General features: G+C 42.5%; 2 protein-coding genes across 2 annotated transcripts; one reads left to right on the top strand and one right to left on the bottom strand.

Annotated features, from left to right (window-relative positions):
• Positions 1-511: 511 nt before the first annotated feature.
• Positions 512-10,072, bottom strand: LOC135506945 (early growth response factor homolog 1-like). The gene is made up of 6 exons (XM_064926380.1): positions 9,597-10,072; positions 7,064-7,194; positions 6,544-6,720; positions 3,040-3,189; positions 2,577-2,688; positions 512-2,350 (listed from the first exon to the last, which is right to left on the bottom strand). Exons 1-6 carry the CDS (start codon positions 9,865-9,867, stop codon positions 1,467-1,469), a joined length of 1,725 nt encoding a protein of 574 aa, XP_064782452.1. The 5' UTR covers positions 9,868-10,072; the 3' UTR covers positions 512-1,466.
• An 8,185-nt stretch (positions 10,073-18,257) lies between these two features.
• On the top strand, positions 18,258-21,688 carry LOC135506954 (zinc finger and BTB domain-containing protein 18-like). The gene is made up of 3 exons (XM_064926392.1): positions 18,258-18,717; positions 19,305-19,396; positions 19,600-21,688. The coding sequence occupies exons 1-3, from the start codon at positions 18,459-18,461 to the stop codon at positions 20,710-20,712; spliced, it is 1,464 nt and encodes a 487-aa protein (XP_064782464.1). The 5' UTR covers positions 18,258-18,458; the 3' UTR covers positions 20,713-21,688.
• The last annotated feature ends 5,258 nt before the right edge of the window (positions 21,689-26,946 follow it).

Here is a 26,946-nt window from a genome sequence, read left to right as displayed (position 1 = left end):
TAGGCCCCAGGCCCTGCTTCATCCCTGCACTGAGACAGTGAAGAGAAGGGTCTGGGCTGCAGACTGGATCACTGACTGAAGTCTGTCACTGATGACCACCAGGACTGAGGTTGTTCAGACCTCCTGTCCACTGGTTGTTTTCTATGTGGTAGCTTCTGTCCCTCGTGGTTCAGTCCTGGCTCTGACTCGAAGGAAAAACGACAGCGCCTGATCCAGGGCCAGTGACCTGCAACTGCAGAGGGCCAGTCAAAGATGGTGGATCAATTAAGATAACTCACTCAGGCCGTTTGCCATGGTCTACTTGTATCGTTCCTTGATGCAGACAGTGAACAAGAGTGTATATATTTATATGAGAAGCACGTCACTGTACACACAAACATGATAAAAACAAGTTAACACAGCCAAGCCCATTTTACACAAATTCAAGTACTTAACATGGAGCCAATTATAATTATTTAAGTCCATATGATTTTGTTCAACTGAGAAGGGAAACTCAGTTCCTGCAAAGGCATTTAAAAAAAAAAGTCATTTTTGAATTTGATTTAAAATGGTCATACACTCACAACGTGACGTACAATACTTTTATTGCACAAAATGATGTGACAAGTACAATAACATCACTACGGTAACACTTCACCTTTCCTGTAAATCTGGTACCATCGCTTTGATAAAATTTATTTTAGAATACTTTGGAAAAGGCTCACTACTACATGTAAAGTAAACATGAATTAAGGCACTATCATGATCATCTTACTTTAAAAACACCAAGAGACAGAAATCCTTCTGAACTGCAGGAATGCTACCATGAGGCCATTAGTGATTTTAAAACAGTTACAGTTCAATGGCTGTGATGGGAGAAAACATAATGGATCAACATTTGTGACTCCACAATAATGACTTTAATCAATGAGTGAAAATACAAGTATACAGAAAACAAATATTCCAAAACTGGCATATTGTATGCAATAAGGCACTACACTAATACGACGACAAAAACAAAGGAATATGTTTTTTGGCCTAAATGCAAAGCCTTATGTTTGGGGAAAATCCAATAGAATGCGTCACTGAATAACTACCTCTATATTTTCAAGCATGGTGGTGGCTGCAGCATGACACAACTGCAAAATTACATTATAGTTTAACAAGTGACATCAAGAAGGGAATGTAATTTTCAGCTGGTCAGTTTATGAAGTGCAAAGAGCAAGTATTCCTAATGTGTTTTACACTTAAGTCAATGTCACACAATGTCTTGATGCAACATTCTACCAAGGAATATTCAACAATGAAATACGTTACTCTCGTTATTCCAAGTGCATCTTTTCTGCTGACAATGAAAATGAATCTTTGTCTTTAATGCAGGGTGTGATGTCAGTCAGAAGCTATCAAATGGAATGGTTACTTTCTATGTTATAGAGTGGAATGTTTTTTCTGCTGGTGTATCCTGAGGTAACTCCCCTTTAAGAACCTCAGTCCGTACAGGCAAATGGCCTCTCTCCCATGTGGACCTTCAGGTGCATCTTCAGGTTGCCAGACTGAGCGAAGCGCATGTGACACTGGGTACAGCTGAAGGGTTTCTCCCCTGTGTGGACCCTCTGGTGCCGCTTTAGGTTGGACGAGTGTGAAAAACTGGCCTGGCACAGGTGGCAGCTGTACGGTTTCTCCCCTGTGTGCATCCTCTGGTGAATCTCCACCTGTTTGGGGAAACTGAAAGCTTTCCCACAGAATGAACACGGGAAGCGCTTCTCTTTGCCATCGGATCTACTGATAGCGTTGCTACTACTGTCATTTGTCAATGGGCTTGTGTAGCCATTTAATGTTGAGGCACTGGCATTGTCTGAGGTCTGGTTTAACAGGAGAGTGTGAGGAGGACGAAGGCCAGTGAGAGTCTGTGTTGTTGCAGGGTCCATGTTCCAGTTGATAGATCCTATAGAAGGCAGGCTGAAGGCAGCACCTGTTAGTGGGTTAACCTGAGGCGCCATCAGTCTCTCTGAATCACAACTATAGGAGCAGGACGGAGCATCGCTAGCAGAGTCTGTGTCTGTTCTCTCCAGCCGCATACTGACACCTCCCCGTCCCCGCAGACCAAATCTACGCCTCACCCTGGTCTCAGCCGTGCTGTTGTCATGGAGACTTATTTTGGATGTTGTTTTGTGCTCAACTGTCTGTTTCTGGTTGTGGTTAACAGTGTTGTTCCCCAGCCCAGAGTTGAGGATGCTGTCCCATCCATTGACCTCCACTATGTTGCCTCTGGTCCTGGCCTGCTTGATGTCGTCCCCTGGACACATGGCTGCACCAGTCTTGGAATCAAAAATGGCAGAGCGATCTCCTCCGTTAGCGTCCAACCAATCACCTGCAGGAAGAGTTTAGAAAATAGACCTCAAACATGGCAAAGAACTCTAAATATGGAGTTTTTTTTTGTCAATGACCTGGTCAAGTTCATGCATTATAATGTCTTTTTATATGTAAACATAAGCTGTATTTATTTTATTTTATTATTGAAGAAAATGTAGAAAAAAACTGCCAGGTGCATCACTTTTCCCATTGAAGATCTATTACTGTATGTATTTCTCCATCACCTTGCTCCCCCATCTTTAGTCCACTCAGCAGGTCAATGCTTTCTGGTCCATCTTCTATTATCTCCTCTTTGACCAGCAGCAGATCAGGCTTCCCATCCTCCATGTCTACTGACTGTAAGAGATACAGAGTGAGAGGATGTTGGATCAAGAAATCTGATATGAGCAGCCTGCTATTGAGCATTTTATGATTGCATAGTACTCATAGTATTGCCTCATTGCCCAAACATGTTAGTTGATTTGATTACTTTACACTTTAATGGTTTGATAATTCAGAGGCATGTTCCCACACTTAAGACAAAATGAATCAAGACCTGGGCCCGTATCCACATAGTCTCTCAGAGTAGAAGCGCTGATCCATGATCTTTCCATTAAATCTTATTCATTATGATCTAAAGGGTTAAACTGATCCTAGATCAGAACCCTGACCTAATATTATTCAGCCAGTAGTTCACAGTGGGCTCACCTCAGTGAGACTGTGTGTGGTCCTGTTCTGCTCAGCTGGTTCCTCTGTGGGTTCAGGAGGAGGTGTAGTCTGGTTGTCCTCCATGACCATGGTCCCCTCAGGGTTCCCCAGACCCTCCTCCTTCAACACCACCTCTGGACCCTCCTCCTCCTGGAAGAGAGAGGTGATATAGATTACACAGACATACACTCCCTTTGGTACGTACACACACAAACAGGTAATAAGTGTTTACCCATCCCACTGCTATATTGTAGTTACAGAATTACTTAATTGTTGTTAAACATGATGGTGGACATAAATATGATTTTGTGGGTAAATATGAGTCAACTATGATAAGTCAGACAAACCTCAACTATTTTGACATGTAAAAAAAAAAATGCATGAAAAATGAAAGAGGCTATATATGGACAGGCTTGGTGGCCAAATTGCTCAGCTGAGAGTCGAGTGGATTCTCTTCAGTCTGATGAAGCCTTCCCAGCTAACTAGTTTGTGCTGGCTTGTAGGCAACAGCAGCATGGCGCTAGTTAAAACTTGTAAAAGACTGTTTATTTCGACTGGACGAGGGATTAATAACTTTTAGTATTGGGCACCATCTGGATGTCACCGTGACACAAGCCGGTGTGAATGACCAGCGTTGTTTCGTGGTTCGTCCCACTGTTGCTTCACCGGGCAGCTGTATTACATGTTGCTAACGTGGCCAATTTGTTCTGAACTGACAGAACGTCCCAACTCTACGGTCGCTGCGTGACATACAACATACATTTTGGGCAACAGGCATGTTTGAATAGCCTCTCCAGTGTACAGTAGGTGTTTGTGTAGGTATATTTAGTAAGTGTATATCGGTTATAATGCGCTGTCTGGAGAATAAGGTGAGATCAGATGTGATGTATACTAAAGAGAGATTCAATGAAAGTCTGAATGAAAAGTCCCATTTTGTGTTTATTTACCCTTTACACATGTGGGAATTTAACTATATGGATTGGGTTAAATTGAAATCTTTCTTACAGAACAAAAATAAATAAAACCATACATAACCATGGTAGCAATTGAAAGGGAACAGTTGAGATAATTAGACCAAGTGAGCACACAACAGTTTACCTGACAAGATCCAATCTAAACATGACACTGATTTTATGTGCATTTTCCATTTACTGTACATTTTGCAACAGTTGTTGACAACAAACTGAACACACTCTGGATACATTCAGTAACAAAATAAGAATATTCCTGAGCAATGTGGAGTAGGTGCAACATAAGACCAGAAAATTACAAGGGTTTGAGTGAGAGGACTAACTGGTGTCTCCAAGTGGCCACACACCTCTCCAAAGTGTGCACAGTTCCGAAGTAATTTTAATGCACTTTTTAATGACTCAAAGAGTCTTCAACTAAACATTGTACTTTTTTCTGCTCTCCGAGATGTGCTGTTGAGGAACTAGAGCAAGCACACTTGTAGTTGTTCTGTTTCGGAACACAACCCAGCATCCCCGCCATCACACAATTACTGTTGTTTACACAATCCCAAAATAGTCCATTATAAATCGCAATCTGGCTAAAGTGGACAATCTGAAAGCTTGTTCTATTGCAAACATGACTAGCTAAGGTATAAAATACAAATCTTACAGCATTAGGCTTTCACAAGGTAAATCAGAGAAACAGTCATTGTGGTGCGCATAGAACGGAGGAGTCACGAGTGCATTCAGGTGCGTGTTCTGCACTTCACAATAAACAAATATAGGATCAGTCTGTTCAGAAGAACCCAGGGTATGACGACATCACATCTTGTAACTGCACATCAAACATAGTGATCAGAAACGTTGACACTGTATATGACATGAGTTAGATTTGGAGATGTGAAGTGGAGATTTGGCTTGCTTGTATGACAGTGGTATTTATAAGAATCCTCAACGTCTCATCTTTCACGATACATTGAGTCACCTTAATTTACAGCATTTCCCTCAGTCAAAACCCATACAGCGCTTACCCACTCAGTGATGTACAGCTACCACGTTCCAATGTTTGCTTATTAGTGCCCAACTCTTCCATTTACAACCTGTATATGGTTACGAGTGTATTTAACAAGTGTTAAATACTCCATATAAAAACCACACATGCATGTCAACAAAAAATCTGAATGAACTTAAAAAACTGCATTAATTTTCTCATTAAGTAGTTGGAAGTAATGAAATAGGCATTTATAAACATATTAGCTTACACATTACTTTTAAGGCTTATAGATCACACAATGCCTGGACGCGGAATTATATCTATGACTCATTATTCCAAATTCATCTGTGGATCTTTACTGCTGACAACAATGAAAATTAATCTTTGACTTTAATGCAGCATTTGATCTACACGTGAGAAGCGATCAAGTGGAATGGTTACTTTCTATGTTAGAGTAGAATGTTTTTTCAGCTGGTGTATCCTGAGGTAGCTCCTTTCTGAGAACCTCTTCCCACAGTGCGTACAGGCGAACGGCCGCTCTCCTGTGTGGACCTTCAGGTGCATCTTCAGGTTGCCAGCCTGGGTGAACCGCATGTGACACTGGGGGCAGCTGTAGGGTTTCTCCCCTGTGTGGACCCTCTGGTGCCTCTTCAGGTGCCCAGCCTGGGCGAAACACATTTGACACTGGGTACAGCTGAAGGGTTTCTCCCCTGTGTGGACCCTCTGGTGCCTCTTCAGTTTGCCAGCCTCGGTGAAGCGCATGTGACACTGGGTACAGCTGAAGGGTTTCACCCCAGTGTGGACCCTCTGGTGGATCTCCACCTTCTGGAGGCAGCTGAAGCCTTTGTTACAGAGCATGCAAAGGAACGGTTCATCTTTACTACCGCCTGATGTTGCTCCCCCTCCCAAAACCTGGGCCCCTTGGTCCTTTGAGTTCAAAACCTGATCAAAAAGGATGCGGCCGTGTGAATTGGAAGGCCCCATTGACGTGGACACTAGGTCGCGATCCCTGAGCGCATGTAAAGGGGAGTGGGTCTCAATATTTGGATTTGTCTCTAAACTTTCCCTGTAATCTAATAAAGCTCTGCCTTGAGAGAGTTCTTCCCCTAAGTGAGTCTCATCCACATTCCATGTCAGAGGAGCGTCGCCCTCCACTTTCACCTCATCTACGACTATAACCTCCCCTTTCTTATCTAGGCACCTTTCAGAGTACACATTACTACTGTACCGGTTCCAGTCCCCTCTAGACAGATCAGTCTGTGTCCCTAAACCCAAGGGCATGTTGCCAGGGTCCATCTCTGTAGTGTAAGAACAAGACAGATCATTGCCAGTCTCTAACGCGTAATCTGAGTCCCGATGGGAATGAACCGTCCTCGGGTTTGGGTTACCGTAAAGTAAATACTCTAAGCCAGGAGCAGGAGGACAGCCCAGTCGCCTCAGCCCCGGAATCTCTGGGTCTGATCTGTGGTCAGATCCTGTGTGTAATAGCCGCCTGTGCATTACAGTTAAAGTCTCGGCGTCTGTCTCTGACTTGAGGATGGCGTCCAGCATTCCACTGACCTCCGTGATGCTGCGTCGGGTCCTTGGCTGGGGCGAGGCGGTGAGGTCCTCCGTGGCTACAGGGGGCGCCACTCCAGCCGCTGCTCTAGTCTGGATGTCTCGCGGGTCCTCTCCTTCGGTCCTCTCCTGTTTAACCTGTGACGATCCTCCAGAACCAGCAGCCTCTGCATCTGCAGACTGGCACATGAAGAGAGGTTTATTTTATCTTTATTCAACTAGGCAAGTCAGTTAAGGACAAATTCTTATTTACAATGACGGCCTACCCCCAGACGACGCTGGGCCAATTGCGCGCCGCCCTATGGGACTCCCAATCACAACCGGATGTGATGCAGCCTGAATTCAAACCAGGTACTGCAGTGACACCTCTTGCACTGAGATGCAGCGTCTTAAACCACCGCGCCACTCGGGAGCCCCCGAGGTTACCGGTACATGAACTGAATTGGATAACAATGTCATAGGGAAGTCTCACGAGCTCCTGGACCACATTTGATGTACTGTAATGTTACACTATGACACTAACCTCTATCAAGATAACATGCTGGGTTGAGGTTCCACTCCCCTCATCTACAGCTATGGGTTGGTCATCTCTCCACGCGTTGTGTCCCGCTGGCTTCACAAAGCTCATGTGGCCTCCAGTGAGATGTCCTTCACCTGAGAGAGTGATTGGGGGAAAAGGGGTGGTTAAGTTAGGTTGTGTTAATGCTCAACGCTATATTGTACACTACTGACACTGGCCGAATACCCATACTTGCGTCATAAATTAGGCTGTTTGAGTATGCGAAAATAAAATATTTTATAGTACACGAATTTTCAAATTTAGTAGGCTTTAAAATGGTAGAATGTTCTACTAATTTTGGCTTTTCATCTAGTAGAATTAACTTCGGGAATTTCCCAGCCAGAATGCATTAGAAGAGGGAGGAGTTTTGATAACAAAACAACTTGGAAAATGGTAAATAGCGAAGCTTCTGCGGTGGTGTTCAAATGCAAGTAGTTTTTGTTCTCAAATTTATCAAACTTATTTCATCGTACAAGATCGTAACTCCCAATTGGATATCACAAGAAAAAAAAAAAAACCTGCACACTGCTCTTGCTAGCGTTACTTTTTTATTTTAAGCTTCATGGGTCGGCCTCTTGGCTTTTGTCAGAGCTCCTCTGCTTCCTCCTCCTGCATGCATTGCAGCCTGCCTCAGCCTCGCCACATCACTGTCTGTCTCAGGAGCCTCCTCTCTGTTAAAGTAAACATAGTAGCCTATATTTTGCTCCTGCTAAAGTAGGCTCCGTTTAACATCAGCTTCTTACTTCACCCTTCTAGCTAGCTAAGTAATACTAGACAGAGCCCTTTAACATTACTGAAATAGCAGTCTCTGCCAGCAGCTAGCCACCTGACTGACTATCCACACTGAACAAAAATATAAAACGCAACATGAAGAGTGTTGGTCCCATGTTTCATGAGCTGAAATAAAAGATACCAGAAATGTTCCATGCGCATAAAAATCGTATTTCTCTCAAATTGTGGACAATTTGTTTACATCCCTGTTAGTGAACATTTCTCCTTTGCCAACATAATCCATCCACCTGACAGGTGTGGCATATCAAGAAGCTGATTAAACAGCATGATCATTACACAGGTGCACCTTGTGCTGGGGACAACAAAAGGCCACTCACACAATGCAATGCCACAGATGTCTCAAGTTGATGGAGAGTGCTAATTGGCATGCTGACCGCAGGAATGTCCACCAGAGCTGTGAGAATTGAATGGCAATTTCTCTACCATAAGCCGCCTCCAACATCGTTTAAGAGAATTTGGTAGTATGCCTAACCAGCCTCGCAACCACAGACCATGTGTAAACTGTAGGTTTGCGCAACCAAAACATTTCTGCACAAACTGTCAGAAAAATGTGGACTTTTATCAAACAGATTTCAGGCAATTCTACATGTCTGAAGACTTTGGCAGAATCGTTTTTAATACCGCACAAATTATCTAAATGACAGGCTACTTTGACAAACAGAATCTGAGATCAATAAAAACTACCTTACCTTGAATCCATCAATAGACTAGGCCTACGTGTGTGGAGACTCATTATAAGCAACAATATGGGGAAATTTTTCACTGACCTACCCAATGATGTGCAGCTCACTCACTGGTGATGGCCGATGCGCTCGTGCCTTTCTCTCATTTTATTTTGTAAAACAATATTTGGAAGTTGATCAAATATTTTGGTAGTCTACAGCAGACAGATTAGATTATCTTTTCAGCAGGAGCCATTTGCTTTCCAACCTGTGTTTTCCTGTGATTGTATTTGAAATATTGCAAAATACTTGTTTGTCTGCATGCTGTTTGTTCACTGACATATTTGCAGTGCATTCCCAACTGTAGGAGCATACCTTGTTATTAGGCTACACTCCACTTCAAGGCTATTCTTCAAAATAAACTATTGGTCCTCTGACACTTTTTTTGTGGTGTAGTAGGCTATTCTGAATTATTTCATTTATTTCTGAACAGACAGCATTAACTCTATAACTTTGGAAAATGTATTTCAATATATGTCAGGGGTGCTGCAGCTCCTACAGAACCCTTCGCACCTCTAATATGAAACAGAAGAGTTACAGGCTCATGTCTATAAGAGGGAGAGAGATCATATGAAGTTCATCTCATTCTAGTTCTGAGAGATACAGGCACGCGTCTCACACAGCCACAGTCACACATTGGTCTCAAACATAGGTTACAATGTTGCACAAACCATAAGCCTGGGCCTGCCCAACCCGAATCAACTCTTAGAATCAGGCCTGGGCTTAATTTCCTGAACGAAACAGTCCAAAACAGCGACGTGCCTGATCCTTTTCCTGCAGGATTCGGCTCAAATTAAGCACTGATATTAACATGGCACAAGTCATGGCAAAATGTGCATAATTTCCGGAAATTAGCTTTAAAAGAGCACATTTTGCCTGTGCCCCATGACAAAATGTGCTGAATTGTAGCAAACGTGATTCTAAAACTTAGGGCCGGAAACGGGACGACTGACTTCGCAGTCTCGGCCTTCTGCAAAATGTACCTCTTGCCATTCCTCTATATTGGTCGAGGATCTTGACACTACACGGACGACTGGCGCGGACGCGGTCTCTAATTGTCCTCTCTGCGCGCTCCCGTACCACCTTCAGTTCCAATTGCTGTAGTTTCCTCCGCAATGTCCTGTTTTCTTTCTGGCTTTGAGACATTTCCAAACGAAACACTGCATAGTCGTCGTCTACGAGTTTACAGATCTCTGCCACGGCTGCATTCGCTAGCACCTCCATGATGGAGGCTATTTGAGTGTGAAAAACCATTGTTAGCTAACGTTAGCGGCTACTTAGATAACGTCTATCAACCAAGTCCTGTCTCCAGTGCGAATTAAAGACTACCTGAAGTAAGTATGTGATGCTGTGCTGTTCAATCAGTCATATTGAGTTCCAATGTGTAACATAAACGTCTAATTAACAACAAAAACCGCTAACGTGGAAATTGTTCTTGGTCACTGTTCTCTTCCGTTTACGCACTGAATTTTAAATTATTTTTGGGTGGCGTCATTGCTCAAAGGGTGTGGTTAAATGAAAAATAAATGCGCGCTGTTCTTTGAATTACGGTACTGTTTATTACGTTACACACCAAATCTCCTATGATCAGTATCTTTCAAGGTGAGAGCAGACTTGTTTAGAAAGAATAGTGTGTTCGCAAGAATAGAGTAGAAAATAATAGAACAATCTTAATCATCACAGTCCTTGTTCGAGCCAAGGTTTACTGTCTCTCTAAAAATAAAAGTAGTTACACAAGTCTGTTTCAAATGACAAGTTAACAAAGGGTTATGAGGGGTAATATAGTTCACATACCTTCATTGATATATTCTAGAGAGTCTATGAAGTTAAATACAATATCTTCTACTCTGGGTTTTTTTATGAGCCATGGTGCTAATTTTGAACTTAACACAATAACCTTATCTTTCATATCAGCTAGAAATAATAATAATAATAAAAAGGACAAATTACTACACACATTTGTAGGGCTAATTAGGGTCCCCACATATATACAGCAAGTAGTGACAATTTGCTTTGAAAATCCAATAATTATATGTAGCCAATCAGTCACCAGGTGAGTGGATGAAGGCAAATAGACTTGTTCTTAACACACCTCCAACTTAATATGGTGTTACCTTGAATGAATGAATATTGACTATAGTAGTCCTTTGTATCTTGATTGGCGTTTTCTTGCATTAGTTTGATTGCTATAAGAACTATGAGCTCACACACCATTACGTTAAAGCACACGTGTCTTCATAGATCCCCTGATGTGTGTTTACCACCACCATTTGTCTGACCATAGTGGTCGGGAGTGTAATTCCCCGAATAATACCAGATTATAAAATGCACCCAAATTGGTTCCAACACAGCGCTTTATTTACGGATGACAGACGGAAGACCCGAGGAGACCACCTGTGCTAATAGCTATCTAGCGTGCTCTGAACACCTGTGTGTAACGGAAGGAACGACGCCAGAAAAGTGTTTTAACTGAAAAATACTGTTGGCTGTAACTGTGTTAAACCTGCTTAAAACAGTCTGCAGTAAGTGTATATTTTGCTTTTGTGAAATTATTTAGACGTGATATTAAAGTAAAGGGCTTTATGTTTCTACAATCGTATCGCAATTGAGAATCGATCCACGTTTAGATGGAGTATTTGTCCGTTTTGGCTGCCAGAAGCAGTCTCCTTATAAACATAACATATAAGGTCCTTGGACGTCAAGGAGTAACGATAGGTTGTCAGACCCATCCTTTGACCTCCACTATGTCGCCGATGTTCCTGCCCTGCTCAGTTATGTTGTCCCCTGGACTCTTGCCTGCACCGGTCTGGGAATCCAAGGTAGCCGCCCAGTCTCCTGCAGCCAAGCACCTGTTTTTTTTGTGTTTTTTTTTTTACAATTACCTGGTCAAGTTCATACATTACAATTTGGTTTTGTATGTAAGCATAAGTTGTTTTGATTTTATTTTATAAATGAAGAAAAAATAGCCAGGTGCATCACTATTCCCATTGAAGATCTATTACTGTATGGAGCTTATATGTATTTCTCCCTTACCTTGCTCCCCCATCTTTAGTCCACTCAGCAGATCAATGCTCTCTGGTCCGTCTTCTATTGTCTCCTTTTTGACCAGCAGCAGATCAGGCTTCCCATACTCTCCCGAGAACCTCTTCTCACAGTGCGTACAGGCGAACTGCCTCTCTCCTGGGTGTACCTTTCAGCTGCATCTTCAGGTTGTCAGCATGGGTGAAGCGCATCTGACAATGGGTACAGTTAAATGATTTCTCCCCTGTGTGAACCCTCTGGTGGATTTCCACCTTTTGGTGTCAGCTGAAGCCTTTTGTTACAGAACATGCAGAGGAACCGTTTCTCTTTAATACTGCCTGATGTGGCTCCCCCCACCTAACGTGTCATCTGAGTCCAGATGGGAATGAACAACCCTCATGCTTGGGTTACCATAAAGTAAATACTCTGAGCAGGTGGACAGCCCAGTCGCTCCAGCCCCAGTCTCTCTGGGTCTGACTTGTGGTCAGATCCTTTGTGTAAGAGCCTTTGTGTTAAAGTCGATGTGTCTGTCTCTGACTTGAGGATGGCGTTCAGCGTTCCACTGACCTCCGTGGTATGGCAATTGCACCGCTTCCAACTGAAGGGCTCTCCAGGGGGTGGTGCAGTCAGCCCAACACATCACCAGTTGTACAGTGCCTGCCCTCCATGACATCTACAGCACCCAGTGTCACAGGAAGGCCAAGAAGATCATCAATGAGCCACTGCCTGTTCACCCCGCTACAAACAGTCACCGCTTGCCTTAGTCACTGTTCTAGCCGTCCCCACCTGGTACTCTACCCTGCACCTTAGAAACTGCTGCCCTATGTACATAGTTATTGAACACGGGTCACTTTAACAATGTTTACATTCAGAATTTTTTGGGGTCATCACCCATCTTCACACAATGACAAAGTGAAAACATGTCTAGAGCTTTTTGCTAATTTACTGAAAATGACAAACAGAAACATTTAATTTACATACCACTGAGTCAATACTTTGTAGAAGCACCTTTGACAGTGATTACAACTCTTTTTGGGTAAGTCTAAGAGCTTTCCACACCTGGATTGTGCAACATGTGCCCATTATTCTTTTAAAAATTCTTCAAGCTCATTCAAATTGGTTGCTGATCATTGCTATACAACCATTTTCAGGTCTTGCCGTAGATTTAAGTCAAAACTGTAACTTGGCCACTCAGGAACATTCACTGTCGTCTTGGTAAGTAACTCAAGTGTTCATTTGGCCATGTGTTTTAGGTTATTGTCCTGCTGAAAGGTGAATTCAGACTGGACCAGCAGACTGAACCAGGTTTTCTATTATTTTTTTCTGTGCTTAGCTCCATTTTTTATGCTGAAAAACTACCCAGTCCTTAACAATTACAAGCATACCCATAACATTATGCAGCCACCACTATGCTTGAAAATATGGAGAGTGGTACTCCGTGATGTTTTCTATTGGATTTGCCCCCAAACATAACACTTTGTATTCAGGACAAAAAGTGAATTGCTTTGCCACAATTTTTGCAGTATTACTTTAGTGCCTATATTAGTACCTTCTCCTGTACAGGATTCCTTCTTTTCACTCTGTTAATTAGGTTAGTATTGTGGAGTAAATACAATGCTGTTGATCCATCTTCAGTTTTCTCCTATCACAGCCATTAAACTCAAACTGTTTTAAAGTCACCATTGGCCTCACAATGGTGAAATCCCTGAGCGGTTTCCTTACTCTCTGTCAACTGAGTCAGGAACGACACCTTTATCTTTGTAGTGACTGTGTATTGATACACAATACAACGTGTAATTAATAACTTAACCATGCTCAAAGGGATATTCAATGTCTGCTTTTGTTTACCCATCTACCAATAGGTGCCCTTCTTTGCTGGGCATTGGAAAACCTACCTGGTCTTTGTGGTGGAATCTATATTGGAAATGCACTGCTCGACTGAGGGCTCTTACAGATAATTGTATGTGTGGGATACAGAGATGAGGTAGTCATTCAAAAATCCATTCAACTTATTTTGCAAGTTTTTACACCTGAACATATTTAGTCTTGCCATAACAAAGGGGTTGAATACTTATTGACTCAAGACATTTCAGATTTTCATCCAGTCGGAGCTAGTTTTCTTTCAGAGTTCCTAGTTGTCTTGAACACAATGAAGTCGGAAGTCTCTGATTTCCAAGTTCCTAGTTGTTTTGAACGTGGCATTATAGCTAGGTTATCTATCATCAAATATGATTATGTAGTACCTGTCTTGACTGAATCAAACTGGGAGAAGCTAGCTCGCTAGGCTAATTGAGGATCCAGTGCGTACTTTCTCATCCTACAGAGGCAAATAACTCCATTCAGAATATTAAGTAGCAACCTACCTGTTGGCTCTTGGTCTTTGTAGCCTATCCTTCTCCTTTAACTCTAATTCCATCTTCCATTGATTAGATATATCTTCACTTTTGCCAGACAGAGGCTCTATGACTGTAGCCTATTGCCGCTTTGATGACTTATGATTGGTCAACAACAACAAGCTACATGTGCCACGCTCCACTCTCGTGGAAAGCAAGAGCAGCAGCATCAATTATAAAAATCCTCTCTCTACTGCAGCAGTAGCGTTCAGATATGTACGGCCCTTCCGGACAATTCAGTTACAAATTACACCCCAGACACTTGACAATCAGATCCGCCCCAGAGCTGTGACATTATTTGAGAATTCTTGATCCGGACATGCTAGGTCCCGAATCTGGTTCTGGGTATTCAGGCAAAGGTGGATCTGTGAAGACCTCTAGGTCACACTCCAGTACAGTGGGTGGCGATGTATGTACGTTTCAGTTGGTTGTGATCCGCCAATACAACTATGAAGAAGAAGTGAACAGTTGTTGCTGGAGATCAAAAGTGTCTGGTGAGAGAGACAGGTTGAGGTTGCCAAGATCAGAGTAGTACAGAAGGTGTTGTATGCTGAGGCAGTGAAGAGAGTAGTAGATGCAGATGGGTCCAGGTAGAGGGAGACTAACAGGATCTCTGTGAGTAGGCCAAGGCCAATAGCGAGTGATAGAATAACATGTACTTCAGTAAGGTTGAATTCTTAGTGATCATAGCCATGGTTATCAACTGTGTCGCAGAAATGGAACGTGGCGGAAAATGGCTGTGGTGGTGGCAGCTGCTGAGAAGTACTTGGGTGTAAGCGATTTTCAATTTTATTGCAGAAGAGTTACAAGTTGTGTTGAGGGATAGTGCAGCACCTAGGTCTTCTGCACAGATTCTGTCAGACCTGGGCCCTAATTCTGTCAGACAGTAAATCTCAGTAAGACAAAAATAATGGTGTTCCAAAAAAGGTCCAGTTGCCAGGACCACAAATACAACTTCCATCTAGACACTGTTGCCCTAGAGCACACAAAAAAACGATACATATCTCGGCCTAAACATCAGCGCCACAGGTAACTTCCACAAAGCTGTGAACGATCTGAGAGACAAGGCAACAAGGGCCTTCTATGCCATCAAATGGAACATAATATTTGACATACCAATTAGGATCTGGCAAAAAAATACTTGAATCAGTGATGGAACCCATTGCCCTTTATGGTTGTGAGGTCTGGGGTCCGCTCACCAACCAAGAAGTCACAAAATGGGACAAACACCAAATTGAGAGACTCTGCATGCAGAATTCTGCAAAATATCCCCTGTGTACAACGTAAAACCCAAAATAATGCATGCATAGCAGAATTAGGACGATACCCGCTAATTATCAAAATCCAGGAAATTAAATTAAATTCTATAACCACTTAAATGGAAGATATTCCAAATCTTCCATAACAAAGCCATCACCTACAGAGAGATGAACTTGGAACAGAGTCCCCTAAGCAGGATGGTCCTGGGACTCTGTTCACAAATAGACCCAAGTGAGTCCCAGGACAACACAATTAGACCCAACAAAATCATGAGACAACAAAAAGATAATTACTTGACACATTAGAAAGAATTCAAAAACAGTGCAACTAGAATGCTATTTGGCCCTAAACAGAGAGTACACAGTGGCAGAATACCTGATGACTGACTGACCCAAAATGAAGGAAAGCTTTGAATGTTCGGCGTAGGCAGACCTGGCTCTCAATAGAAGACAGGCTATGTGCACACTGCTCACAAAATGAGGTGGAAACTGAGTTGCATTTCCTAAACTCCTGCCAAATGTATGACCCACAAATTAAAGACACAAATTTCCCTAAGATTACACAGACCCACAAAGAATTTGAAAACCACATCCAATTTTAAACTCTTATCTATTGGGTGAAATACCACAGTGTGCAATCACAGCAGCAATATGTGTGGCCTGTTGCCAAAAGAAAAGGGCAACCAGTGAAGAACAAACACCTTTGTAAATACAACCCATATTTATGTTTATTTATTTTCCCCTTTTTTACTTTAACTAGTTGCACATCGTTAGAACACTGATGGGGCCAAGTAGCTAGTGGAATAGTGGTGAGTTTTTTTGACTGGGTCTATGATTAATTAGTAGGGCAAATGTTCTATGATGTCTTATGAGCTTCCACTCCAGAACAATAAGTGGAAACACACAGCTAGATAGGGGAATACATGAATAGCTGGGGCCGTGGCCAGCAGACGTGACATTTTGGGGAGAGCTTTTGCAGAGACTGGGAAGGTGGTTGGAAGGGCGCGCTTGTTTGACTTTGAAAGGTGTCGCGGTAGCTTTTGATAAAGAATAACATCAAGACGAAGCAGCTGCTTGGTAAGTGGGATGCACTGTTGAGAAATACATCCCGAGGGGTGTGTGCTGATTGTGACAGCCGGTTAAATGGCGTCCCTTGAGAAAGCAAGAACAAGATGTATGTCAGGAGAAGTGCAGTATTATCATAAGGAGACTTATACTTGGAATACGGAGGGGGAATGGAGGGAAAAAGAGAAGCAGAGGATGTCTAAGCGAGAGAAGGAGGAAGACGGTGAGCTTGAGTCAGTTAAAAATGGCTTGGAAAAGGGAGATGGTTTGTTAAAGGAGAATGGTAGAACGTGTAAGCAGAGTGAGATGAAGAGAATGAGGGCGAAGTATTGGAGGTGGCAGGTGTGGGGAAGTTCTCTGAGCCTGAAGCTTGCACCGCGGGTCAGGATAAAGATGAGTCTGTGACAGAAGGAGTGAAGTTTTTGTAAAAAGTGGACCATTGCCTTTTGGTTGATGGATTTGTGGTTTCAGGGTGGGTGAAAACAGAGTTGGGTACTGTGGAATCGGTGAGGGTAACCAGAAGTGGTCTTGTGACAGTTGTTTGTGTTTCTGCTGGTCAGAGGGAGAAGGCGCTCGGCATTAAACGAATGGGGGCAAGAAATGCGAATTATTTTGCTCTCAAGAAAAGGGCGCCATTGAAAGGAGTGATTGCTGGGGAAGCAGTAAATGTAAAACTTGACCAACTGAAGGGGAAGATTCCCGGTGTTTGTGGTGCTTGTCGTTTGGTGCGACGCAGATAGGGGGTGAGAGTGGTGAAACAGCAGTCATTGTCTGTTCTTTTGAGTTTTGATGATGAGTCTTTGCCCGACAAAGTGATGTTACTTATCCTGTACAAGCTTTTGTGCGATATACATTATGTTGTTACAGGTGTCAAGCTTATGGGCATGTGGAAGCAGTGTGTAGGAGGGAGGTTCCTAGGTGTGAGAAGTGTGCAGATGGGCATGAGACAAAGGAATGTGTAGCATTGGGAAAGTAGTGGTATGTGTTAATTTTAGGGGTGCCCATGGGGCTGAGGATCAGAAATGTCCTGTGCGAGAGAGGCAGGTTGTGGTTTCCAGGGTTAGAGTAGTACAGAAGTTGTCATATGCTGAGGCAGTGAAGAAAGTAGATGAAGATGGGTCAAGGGGGAGGGATCCTGAGAGGAGTGGTGTGCGTAGTAGATCTGCACCTGTAGAGGGTTAGGCCAGCAAGTGATATGTTTTAGTAAGAATGGACTTTTAGCATTTATAACAATGGTTATCAACTGTACTGCAGGGATAGAACGTAACTTGCAGAAATTGAGGTTGTGGTGGCAGCTACAGAGAGGTATTTGGGTGTGCGAGACTTGACATCAGAAGAGTTACTGGGTGTGTTGAGTGGTGGTGTCCCATCCTTTCAGGTTGTTGACATGAGGTAGGACTAAATAGATTCAAGTAAATTAGGGTGGTGTTATTTTAATTTAATTTATTTGTTGATTTTTTTGTGAATGTAGTTAGATGGTGGGGTATTTTTATTTTTCAAGCAAAGTATAAGGGAGTTGTACTCCATTCTAGTAGGTGGCAGTAATACAACATATTGGGCTTCCGAGTGGCACAGCGGTCTAAGGCACTGCATCTCAGTGCAAGAGGCGTCACTATCTGGTTTAAATCCAGTCTGTATCACATCCGGCCGGTGATTGGGAGTCCCATAAGGCGGCGCACAATTGTCACAGCGTTGTCCGGGTTTGGCCGTCATTGTAAATAATAATTTGCTCTTAACTGACTTGCCTAGTTAAATAAAGGTTACATTTAAAATGTAAAAAAAATATTGGATGCCAACCACAATTAAACCTCATCGAAGAAGGGGAGGCCGTGAATGGCCTCACACTCCAGTACAGTAGGTGGCGTTGTATGCACGTCACGGTTGCGATCCGCCAATACTAATTTAGAGAAGAAGTGAACCGTGACCAAGAATCATTTCAACGTTAGCTTTTTTGTGTTATTTAGACGTTTATTAATACTCTGGAACTCAAACTATGACTAATTTAATTGTACATCATCACACGTTTACCTCATGTATTCTTTAATTCGCGTTGGAGACAGGACTTGGTTGATATACGTTATCTAGGTAACGTTAACTAGCCGCTAACATGGCTAACTGTATGGTCTTTCATACTCAAATAGCCTCCATTATGGAGGTGCTAGCGAATGCAGCCGTGGCAGATATCTGTAAACTCGTAGACGACGACTATGCAGTGTTTCGTTTGGAAATGACTCAAAGCCAGAAAGAAAACCGGGCATTGCGGAGGAAACTTCAGCTACTGGAACTGAAAGTGGCACGGGACCGCGTTCTCGCCAGTCGTCCCAGTAGTGTCAAGATCCTCGACCGAAACAGAGGAATGGCAAGAGGTACATTTTGCTGGAGGCTGCGGGGCTGTCGCCCCGTTCTCCTCTGCGCGTGTGTGACCTTAGATACGTTCACCCCTATGGTTAACCAGAATTCGGTCTTGTTCAGTTTTGGATAGTATGCAGTAATTCCCCTGATTACGTATCCATCATATTCTAACCAGATTCTTGATTTACTGCATTTCCTATTATTTACTCATTGAAAACAATGATGCATGAAACATCATCTCAAAATAGTATATCAAGAAGTTATGCAAAGTGTTATTTTACATCCCTGCTAATACCCATACTTGTGTACTAAATAGTATGCAAAAAAAGAAAATAGTACTACGAATGCGTCATCTAAAGAGTGATTGACTCCCGCCATTAGTTTATTTCGGTACAACGCGTCAATTTATGATTATCAGCTGTTGTCAAAAACTTGAGTCAGAAAAGATGAGTGAATTCTACTAGATAAAACGCCAAAATAAGTATACAGTTTAAGTATGCTAGTATTGGTATTCAGACACGGCCAGTGTCAATAGACCTTTGAGCATTGACAGTAGCTAACCTAATCACTTATTTTCCCCCAATCACTCTCTCGGGTGAAGGACATCTCACTGGAGGCCATAGGAGCTTTGTAAAGCCAGCAGGACATAATGAGGGTAGTGGAACCTCAACCCATCATGTTGTTGTGATAGAGGTTAGTGTAATAGTGTTGCATAAAGTGTTACTTTGTACAGCATGTCAAATGTGTCTAGTTTATTTCAGAAAGGCTCCCCTCAGCTATCCACTTCCTTACATGTACATCCTTATTTATCTGTCATAGGGATCCTTGTGAGACTTCTCTATGACATTGTTATCCTATTCAAATCATATATTGGTAAGAGCCTCCTCTTGTGTCAGTCTGTAGATGCTGAGGATGCAGGGCCTGAGGTCAAGCTGGAGAGGTCTGAAGGAGAGGACCCAGGGCAAAGCACAGACATCCAGACTGGAGCGGCTGGAGTGCTCCCTGTAGCCACGGAGGACCCCACCCCCACGCCGCCCAGAACCCGACGCAGCATCACGGAGGTCAGTGGAACGCCGAACGCTGTCCTCAAGTCTGAGACAGACACTGAGACCTTAACTGTAGCACACAGGCTTTTACACACAGGATCTGGCCACAGATCCGATCCAGAGAGACTGGGGCCACTGGGCTGTCCTCCTGCTCCTGGCACAGAGTATTTACCGGTGTTTCACCAGAGCCAGAAGACGGTTAATTCCTGTGGAAATACTGATGGTGATGCGTTAGACTCTGGTGGTGATGATCTGTCTTGTTTTTACACCACAGAGATGGACTCTGGCAACATATCCTTGGGTTTAGAGACACAGACTGATTTGTCTAGAGGGGACTGGAACCAGTACAGTAGTAGTGTATACTCTGAAGGGTGTCTAGATAAGAAAGGGGAGGTTATAGCGGTAGATGATGTGACTGTCAAAGTGGAGGGTGATACTCATCTTACATGGAATGAAGACGAGACTCACTTAGGAGAAGGACACTCACAAGATTTCTTAGATTACAGGGAAAGCTTAGAGACAAATCCAAATGTCTTGAGCCACTCCCCTGTACGCACGCTCAGGGATCGGGCCCCAGTGTCCATGTCGAAGGGGCCTTCAGATTCACATTGCCGCGTCCTTTTCGATCAGGTATTGAACTTAAACGACAGGGCTCGAGCTCAGGGAGGGGGAAACACATCAGGCAGTAGTAAAGAGAAACGCTTCCTCTGCATGTTCTGTAACAAAGGCTTCAGCTGCCTCCAGAAAGTGGAGATCCACCAGAGGGTCCACACAGGGGTGAAACCCTTCAGCTGTACCCAGTGTGATATGCGCTTCGCTGAGGCTGGCAGCCTGAAGAGGCACCAGAGGGTCCACACAGGGGAGAAACCCTACAGCTGCCCCCAGTGTCACATGCGCTTTACCCAGGCTGGCAGCCTGAAGAGACACCTGAAGGTCCACATGGGAGAAAGGCTGTTCGTCTGAGGTTCTCCGAGAGGAGCTACCTCAGGATACCCCAGCAGAAAAACTATTCCACTTTATAGCTTATTGCATTTATATCAAACCATGCATGAGACTAAGATTACTTTTCATTGTAGTGGGCAGAAAAGATCCACGGATGCATTTGGAATTACGAGAGTAAAAGACTTCAGTGTTGAATATTCCTGGGTAGAATATTGCATCCATACATTGTGTGATATACACTGAGTGTACAAAACATTATGAACACATCGCTAATATTGAATTGCATCCCCCCCCCCCCCCTTTTGCCCTCAAAACAACCTCAATTAGTCAGGACGTGGACTCTAAAGCGTTCCACACGGATGCTGGACCATGTTGACTCCTATGCTTCCCACAGTTGCGTCAAGTTGGCTGGATGTATTTTGGGTGGTGGACCATTCTTGATACACACGGATAACTGTTGAGCGTGAAAGACCCAGCAGCGTTGCGGTTCTTGACACAAACCGCTGCGCCTGGCACTTGCTACCATACCTCCTTCAAAGGCACTTACATCTTTTGTCTTTCCCATTCACCCTCTGAATGGCACACACACAATCCATGTCTCAAGGCTTAAAAATCCTTCTTTAACCTGTCTCCTCCTCTCCATCTACAATGATTTGAAGTGGGGTTAACAGGTGACATCAATAAGAGATCATAGCTTTCACCTTGTTTCACCTGGTCAGTCTGTCATGGAAAGAGCAGGTGTTAATGTTTTGTACACTGTGTATAAAGCACATAAGCCTAAAAAGTCTGTTACATATTGTGTTTGTACTGTGTAGGCTAGGTGATGTTCACAAATGCCTATTTCATTACATTCATTGAACTGCTTTCCCAAGACACTTTTAATGAGGAAATTAATACAAATGATCAAGTTCATGCAGATTTTTAGTTGATGTATATGTGTGGTTTTCATATGGTCTATTTAACACTTTTGTTTAATAAACATCCAATTTTACTTTAAGGCTATCGTTGAGACTTTCTTTGGTATACATCACATCTGATTTCACCCTATTCTGCATAAACATAACTTTATAACCAATATAGACTTACTAAATATACCTACACATACCCACACACTAACAAACACTTACTGTACACATCGAAATAGTTTAGTCATGTTTGTCTGACTTTTGACTTATCATTGCTGACTTTTTTTACCCACATTTTTATTTATATCCAGCATGATGTGTTTAACAACAATGAAGTCATTCTGTAACTACAGTATAGGACTCAAAACATAGTGGGGCTGGGAAAACACTCTGAGGCCATACTTGCAAAATATTTGACGAATGTTCAGACTAAGCATCAGGCAATGTTTCAACAGCATCCATAACAGAAGTGTAACAGCATGTACCGATAATCAAAGCAACTACATCATGTATTTTACTGACTGATCCAATTGCTTTCTATTTAGAGTGTCTAGCTCCATGTAATTGTCGCAGATTGTGGCAAGGGTTCCAATATCACATTAGTTTTTTCCCCCTTTTTAAATTAAGAATTACATTTGTGTGTTTTGAAGGGACGTAGCCTACAGCTTGAAAATGAAGATTTAAGAATTCATTTAATTTATTCAGCCTTGCAGACAAACACTGCTATAACCTAATCATATTGCATAGGCTATATTATATGGATGTGTACACCTAAATGTAGCCCTACAACGTTTTATATGCATTTTTATAGTCATCTACTCGTAGAAACATCCTTGATGACCTACAATGTTCCCAAACATCCTTGATGTTTCTACAGCTTGATTGGAGTCCACTTGTGGTAAATTCAAATGATTAGACATGATTTGGAAAGGCACAAACCTGTCTATATAACGTCCCACAGTCGACAGTGCATGCCAGATCAAAAACCAAGCCATGAGGTCAAAGGAATTGTCTGTAGAGCTCAGAGACATGATTGTGTTGGCACAGATCTGGGGAAGGGAACCAAAACATTCTAAAACCCTGTTTTTGCTTTGTCATAATGGGGTATTGTGTGTGTGGATTGGGGGACACGCAATTTAATACATTTTAGAATAAGGCTGTAAGGTAATAAAATGTTGAAAAATTGAAGGGGTCTGATTTCCTTCCGAATGCATTGTATGCATGGAGAGTGTTTTCCAAAAATGCTTGAAGCGAGGGGGGCTCGAACCCCACGGTCGTTTACTAGTCAACGGCTTTAGCGGTGTTTGCCACCAGGAAAGCAATGATGGTTACGGTACATGACAGCTATTTGACAAGTCCATAAGGCTATTCTACTACTTCTTCTTTTTTAAAACAATGTACAATAATCTTAAATGTTATATTGACTCCCACAGTGGACGTATCATAAGACCCATAAAACCTAGGCTTACTCTGGAGTGACATTTTGATAACCCTGTAAATATCTCTTGGGCAAGGTGAATTACCAATATATTTGGTTCTATTTACTCTCAGATACAAAAATGCTGACTAACATCATTCAAGACTACAAATCCCTGCAAGCTCCTGCACGTCATCTCTAGCTGACACCTTCGCTATCAGCTAGCTAGTTACCTTGATCCAAAACGAAAGATATATTGAACATTTCAATTTACTGTTCCATATTTTATTTAACACATTTGTTTTATTTATGCATTTGGTCTTGTCTTGTACAGAATACTATCCTAGTAGCAGTCAGATATATATAATGTGCCATGAATACTATGCTATCTTTTTGCAGATTAGCTATATTGCTAGCTAGCTACCTAAAATGATATTAGCAACATTCCCTTATTTTACCAGATCCTCTTCTAATTCAGCCTGTGGAGGTCTTTATTGAATCCCTTATCATTTCTTCCAACTATGTGAACAAGGTGAAAGTTATTTCAGTTCATGGTGTCAGAATGCACTACTGTATTATATAAAGCAATTCAGAACTAACTTGTTGAAAAAAATATTGCCTGAGCTGTAGGTCCATTTGAGTGCGTGTGCTCACTTAGTACATCAACCAGCACTGGAACCACTGGAGATGCTTGCTCACAAAGTTCTGCTTGAATTTCTTCGGGTCTGCATCTATAAAGGTCAAGTACAAAATGGAGGAAGTTAATCTGTGGCTTAGATTGAATTCAAAGTTGACACATGATAAACTAAGCAATACGATGCAATAAACTAAGCAATACGATGCAACAAACTTCTACACTTTTGAAAGACTGTACCACACAGGCCAGTACAATAGCCTACACATGGAGAGGAACCTACAAGCACATTCCGTACCAACCAATACTACTCACCCGACAGACAGAGCAGGTGTGGACCAGTGCTGCCTTGGCTGCAGTCTTCTGGTCCGCAGCTGCTCCCTTCTTAGCAACCGCCGCCATTGCAACTTCAACTTGAGAGTGGATCATGCGTTATATCAATACCCCCCCCCCCCTCCCCAAATTGTACCCATAGTACAGAATAATGAATTAAACGGGTGCACAGCTCCAGATCTGATTGGCAGGACTGTGTATAAGCTTTTGTTCCAGCCCATACCCGTATACAAATCATAGCGAATCACGGAGATGGGCTATGTTGATTACATAATGAAGTCAAATTTTAGAGCTGGGCTGGGACAAAACCCTTCACACACTCCTGCTCTTCAGGATTTCTTGCAATGACTGAATCGGACCACAGCAGGAGAATAGTGTTCCAGGTTGAAACAGTTAACCGAGTTGAGAGGTGATAGGCACACTCTTTGGTTCTGGAATAAATAAGTTGCAAATTAAGTTTACGATTTGTAATATGACAGTAATTATACCTCAAAAACAAACGTGAGAGAACCAATTAATTTAAAACCCACCATAGCAGGCAGGACTAAACAATGTTACATAGCCTTGCCTACTAGTTATACTAATGATCTGCTGTCCAGAGGGTAACAGCAAACATAAATGTTTTCCCAAAGTAAAGTTAGCACACCATTGACTCGAGGATAGTAGTCAGTCCATTTTTGAAACCTCTCAAAAATTATACAGCTAGCCAAAGTAGATACAAGTCAAGTAGTACTTGAAGTAGGCTCCCCACCCCTCACCTACAGACACAAATAATATCAAGAGCGCCTCTAGCCCTACCTTCATCATAGAAGTTAGCTAGCTAGTTAACTACATGAATAGGTTCTACCAGCCATGTGGACGATTGAAAACAGGTCAGCAAAGTTTGTTTAGCGATTTAGAGCATATTATTATTTGCCTGTAAATAACCAGACCTTCATACAAACTTTCTATGCTGAATTCTTGACACACAACCGAAAGTGCTGCCATATCCTGCCAGCATGACCACAAGCGAGCCACTCAGGCAGAGAATGACACGTGGAAGAGGGTGAGGAACAATCCAGGCTATTTGCTCTGAGACCGGCATTATAATGTAATGAAACGAGCAGGGAGCAGGTTTAGAACCCTCAACCTTCGAGCCCTAAGTCCAGCATCCTACCGACTGCACCAAAAGCATTGTGGCTAAAAACACTTTATCAATTAGATATTCTGTGTTTCGACAGCTGGAGGCATTTTGTTTTTCACAAGCGTACTGTAGCAAGCTGTGAATTCTGCAAACAGCATCGCTAGGATGGGCTATTAGCTGAAAAAGACTATAACCTATACAAAATAATTGTCTAATAGCCGAACTATGTGTGGGAGAAGAAAAAAAAACTCCCCAACTGGCAACAAATCATTTGTATAACCTTGTATAACCTTTTCACATATACCTACACACATGTATCTACCTACACACGGTTAATGTTCTGAAAAAAATATATACAGTTGAAATCGGAAGTTTACATACACCTTAGCCAAATACGTTTAAACTCAGTTTTTCACAATTCCTGACTTTTAATCCTAGTAAAAATGTCCTGTCTTAGGTCAGTTAGGATAACCACTTTATTTTAAGAATGTGAAATGTCAGAATAATAGTAGAGTGATTTATTTCAGCTTTTATTTCTTTCATCACATTCCCAGTGGGTCAAAAGTTTACATACACTCAATTAGTATTTGGTAGCATTGCCTTTTAAATTTGGTTAACTTGGGTCAAACATTTCGGCTAGCCTTCCACAAGCTTCCCACAATAAGTTGGGTGAATTTTGGCCCATTCCTCCGGACAAAGCTGGTGTAACTGAGTCAGGTTAGTAGGCCTCCTTGCTCGCAAACGCTTTTTCAGTTCTGCCCACAAATTTTCTATAGGATTGAGGTCAGAGCTTTGTGATGGCCACTCCAATACCTTGACTTTATTGTCCTTAAGCCATTTTGCCACAACTTTGAAGGTATGCTTGGGGGGGTCATTGTCCATTTGGAAGACCCATTTGCGACCAAGATTTAACTTCCTGACTGATGTCTTGATGTTGCTTCAATATATCCACATAATTTTCCTACCTCATGATGCCATCTATTTTGTGAAATGCACCAGTCCCTCCTGCAGCAAAGCACCCCCACAACATGATGCTGCCACCCCCTGTGCTTCACGGTTGGGATGGTTTTCTTAGGCTTGCAAGCCTCCCTCTTTTTCCTCCAAACATAATGATGGTCATCATGGCCAAGCAGTTCTATTTTTGTTTCACCACACCAGAGGACATCTCTCCAAAAAAGTAAGATATTTGTCACCATGTGCAGTTGCAAACCATAGTCTGGCTTTTTTTATGGCGGTTTTGGAGAGCAATGGATTCTTCCTTGCTGAGCGGCCTTTCAGGTTATAACGATATAGGACTCATTTTACTGTGGATATAGATACTTTTGTACCCGTTTCATCCAGCATCTTCACAGGGTCCTTTGCTGCTGTTCTGGGATTGATTTGTACTTTTTGTACCAAAGTACGTTCATCTCTAGGAGACATACCGCTCAGGAAGGACACGCGTTATGACAGCTGCGTGGTCCTGTGGTGTTTATACTTGCGTACTATTGTTTGTACTGATGAACGTGGTACCTTCAGGTCATTTGGAAATTGCTCCCAAGGATGAACCAGACTTGTGGAGGTATACAATTTTTTTCCTGAGTAATGGCTGATTTTGTTTTGATTTTCCCATGATGTCAAGCAAAGAGGCACTGAGTTTTTAAAGTAGGCCTTGAGATACATCCACAGGTACACATCCAATTGACTCAAATGATGCCAATTAGCCTATAAGAAACTTATAAAGCCATGACATCATTTTCTGGAATTTTCCAAGCTGTTTGAAGGCACAGTCAACTCAGTGTATGTCAACTTCTGACCCACTGGAATTGTGATACAGTGAATTATAAGTGAAATAATCTGTCTG

The sequence above is a fragment of the Oncorhynchus masou genome, chromosome 20 (genome assembly GCF_036934945.1).
Source record: "Oncorhynchus masou masou isolate Uvic2021 chromosome 20, UVic_Omas_1.1, whole genome shotgun sequence".
In the NCBI taxonomy this organism is placed as follows: Eukaryota; Metazoa; Chordata; class Actinopteri; order Salmoniformes; family Salmonidae; genus Oncorhynchus; species Oncorhynchus masou.
Note: the sequence above shows the minus strand (reverse complement) of the source record. Positions and strands in the feature narration are given on the sequence as shown.

What these genes read in the sequence shown, in the direction of transcription:
- LOC135506945 (XM_064926380.1), bottom strand. Translation starts at nt 9,867, where the DNA reads ATGGTTTTTCACACTCAAATAGCCTCCATCATGGAGGTGCTAGCGAAT. An exon ending in AGCATGTTATCTTGATAGAG is followed by an intron (nt 6,721 to 7,063) that starts GTTAGTGTCATA and finishes TTCATGTGCCAG; the next exon opens with TCTGCAGATGCAGAGGCTGC. An exon ending in CCCGACGCAGCATCACGGAG is followed by an intron (nt 3,190 to 6,543) that starts GTCAGTGGAATG and finishes TCTCTCTTCCAG; the next exon opens with GAGGAGGAGGGTCCAGAGGT.
- LOC135506954 (XM_064926392.1), top strand. Translation starts at nt 18,459, where the DNA reads ATGGCTAACTGTATGGTCTTTCATACTCAAATAGCCTCCATTATGGAG. An exon ending in AAACAGAGGAATGGCAAGAG is followed by an intron (nt 18,718 to 19,304) that starts GTACATTTTGCT and finishes TCTCGGGTGAAG; the next exon opens with GACATCTCACTGGAGGCCAT. An exon ending in ATCATGTTGTTGTGATAGAG is followed by an intron (nt 19,397 to 19,599) that starts GTTAGTGTAATA and finishes CTCTTGTGTCAG; the next exon opens with TCTGTAGATGCTGAGGATGC.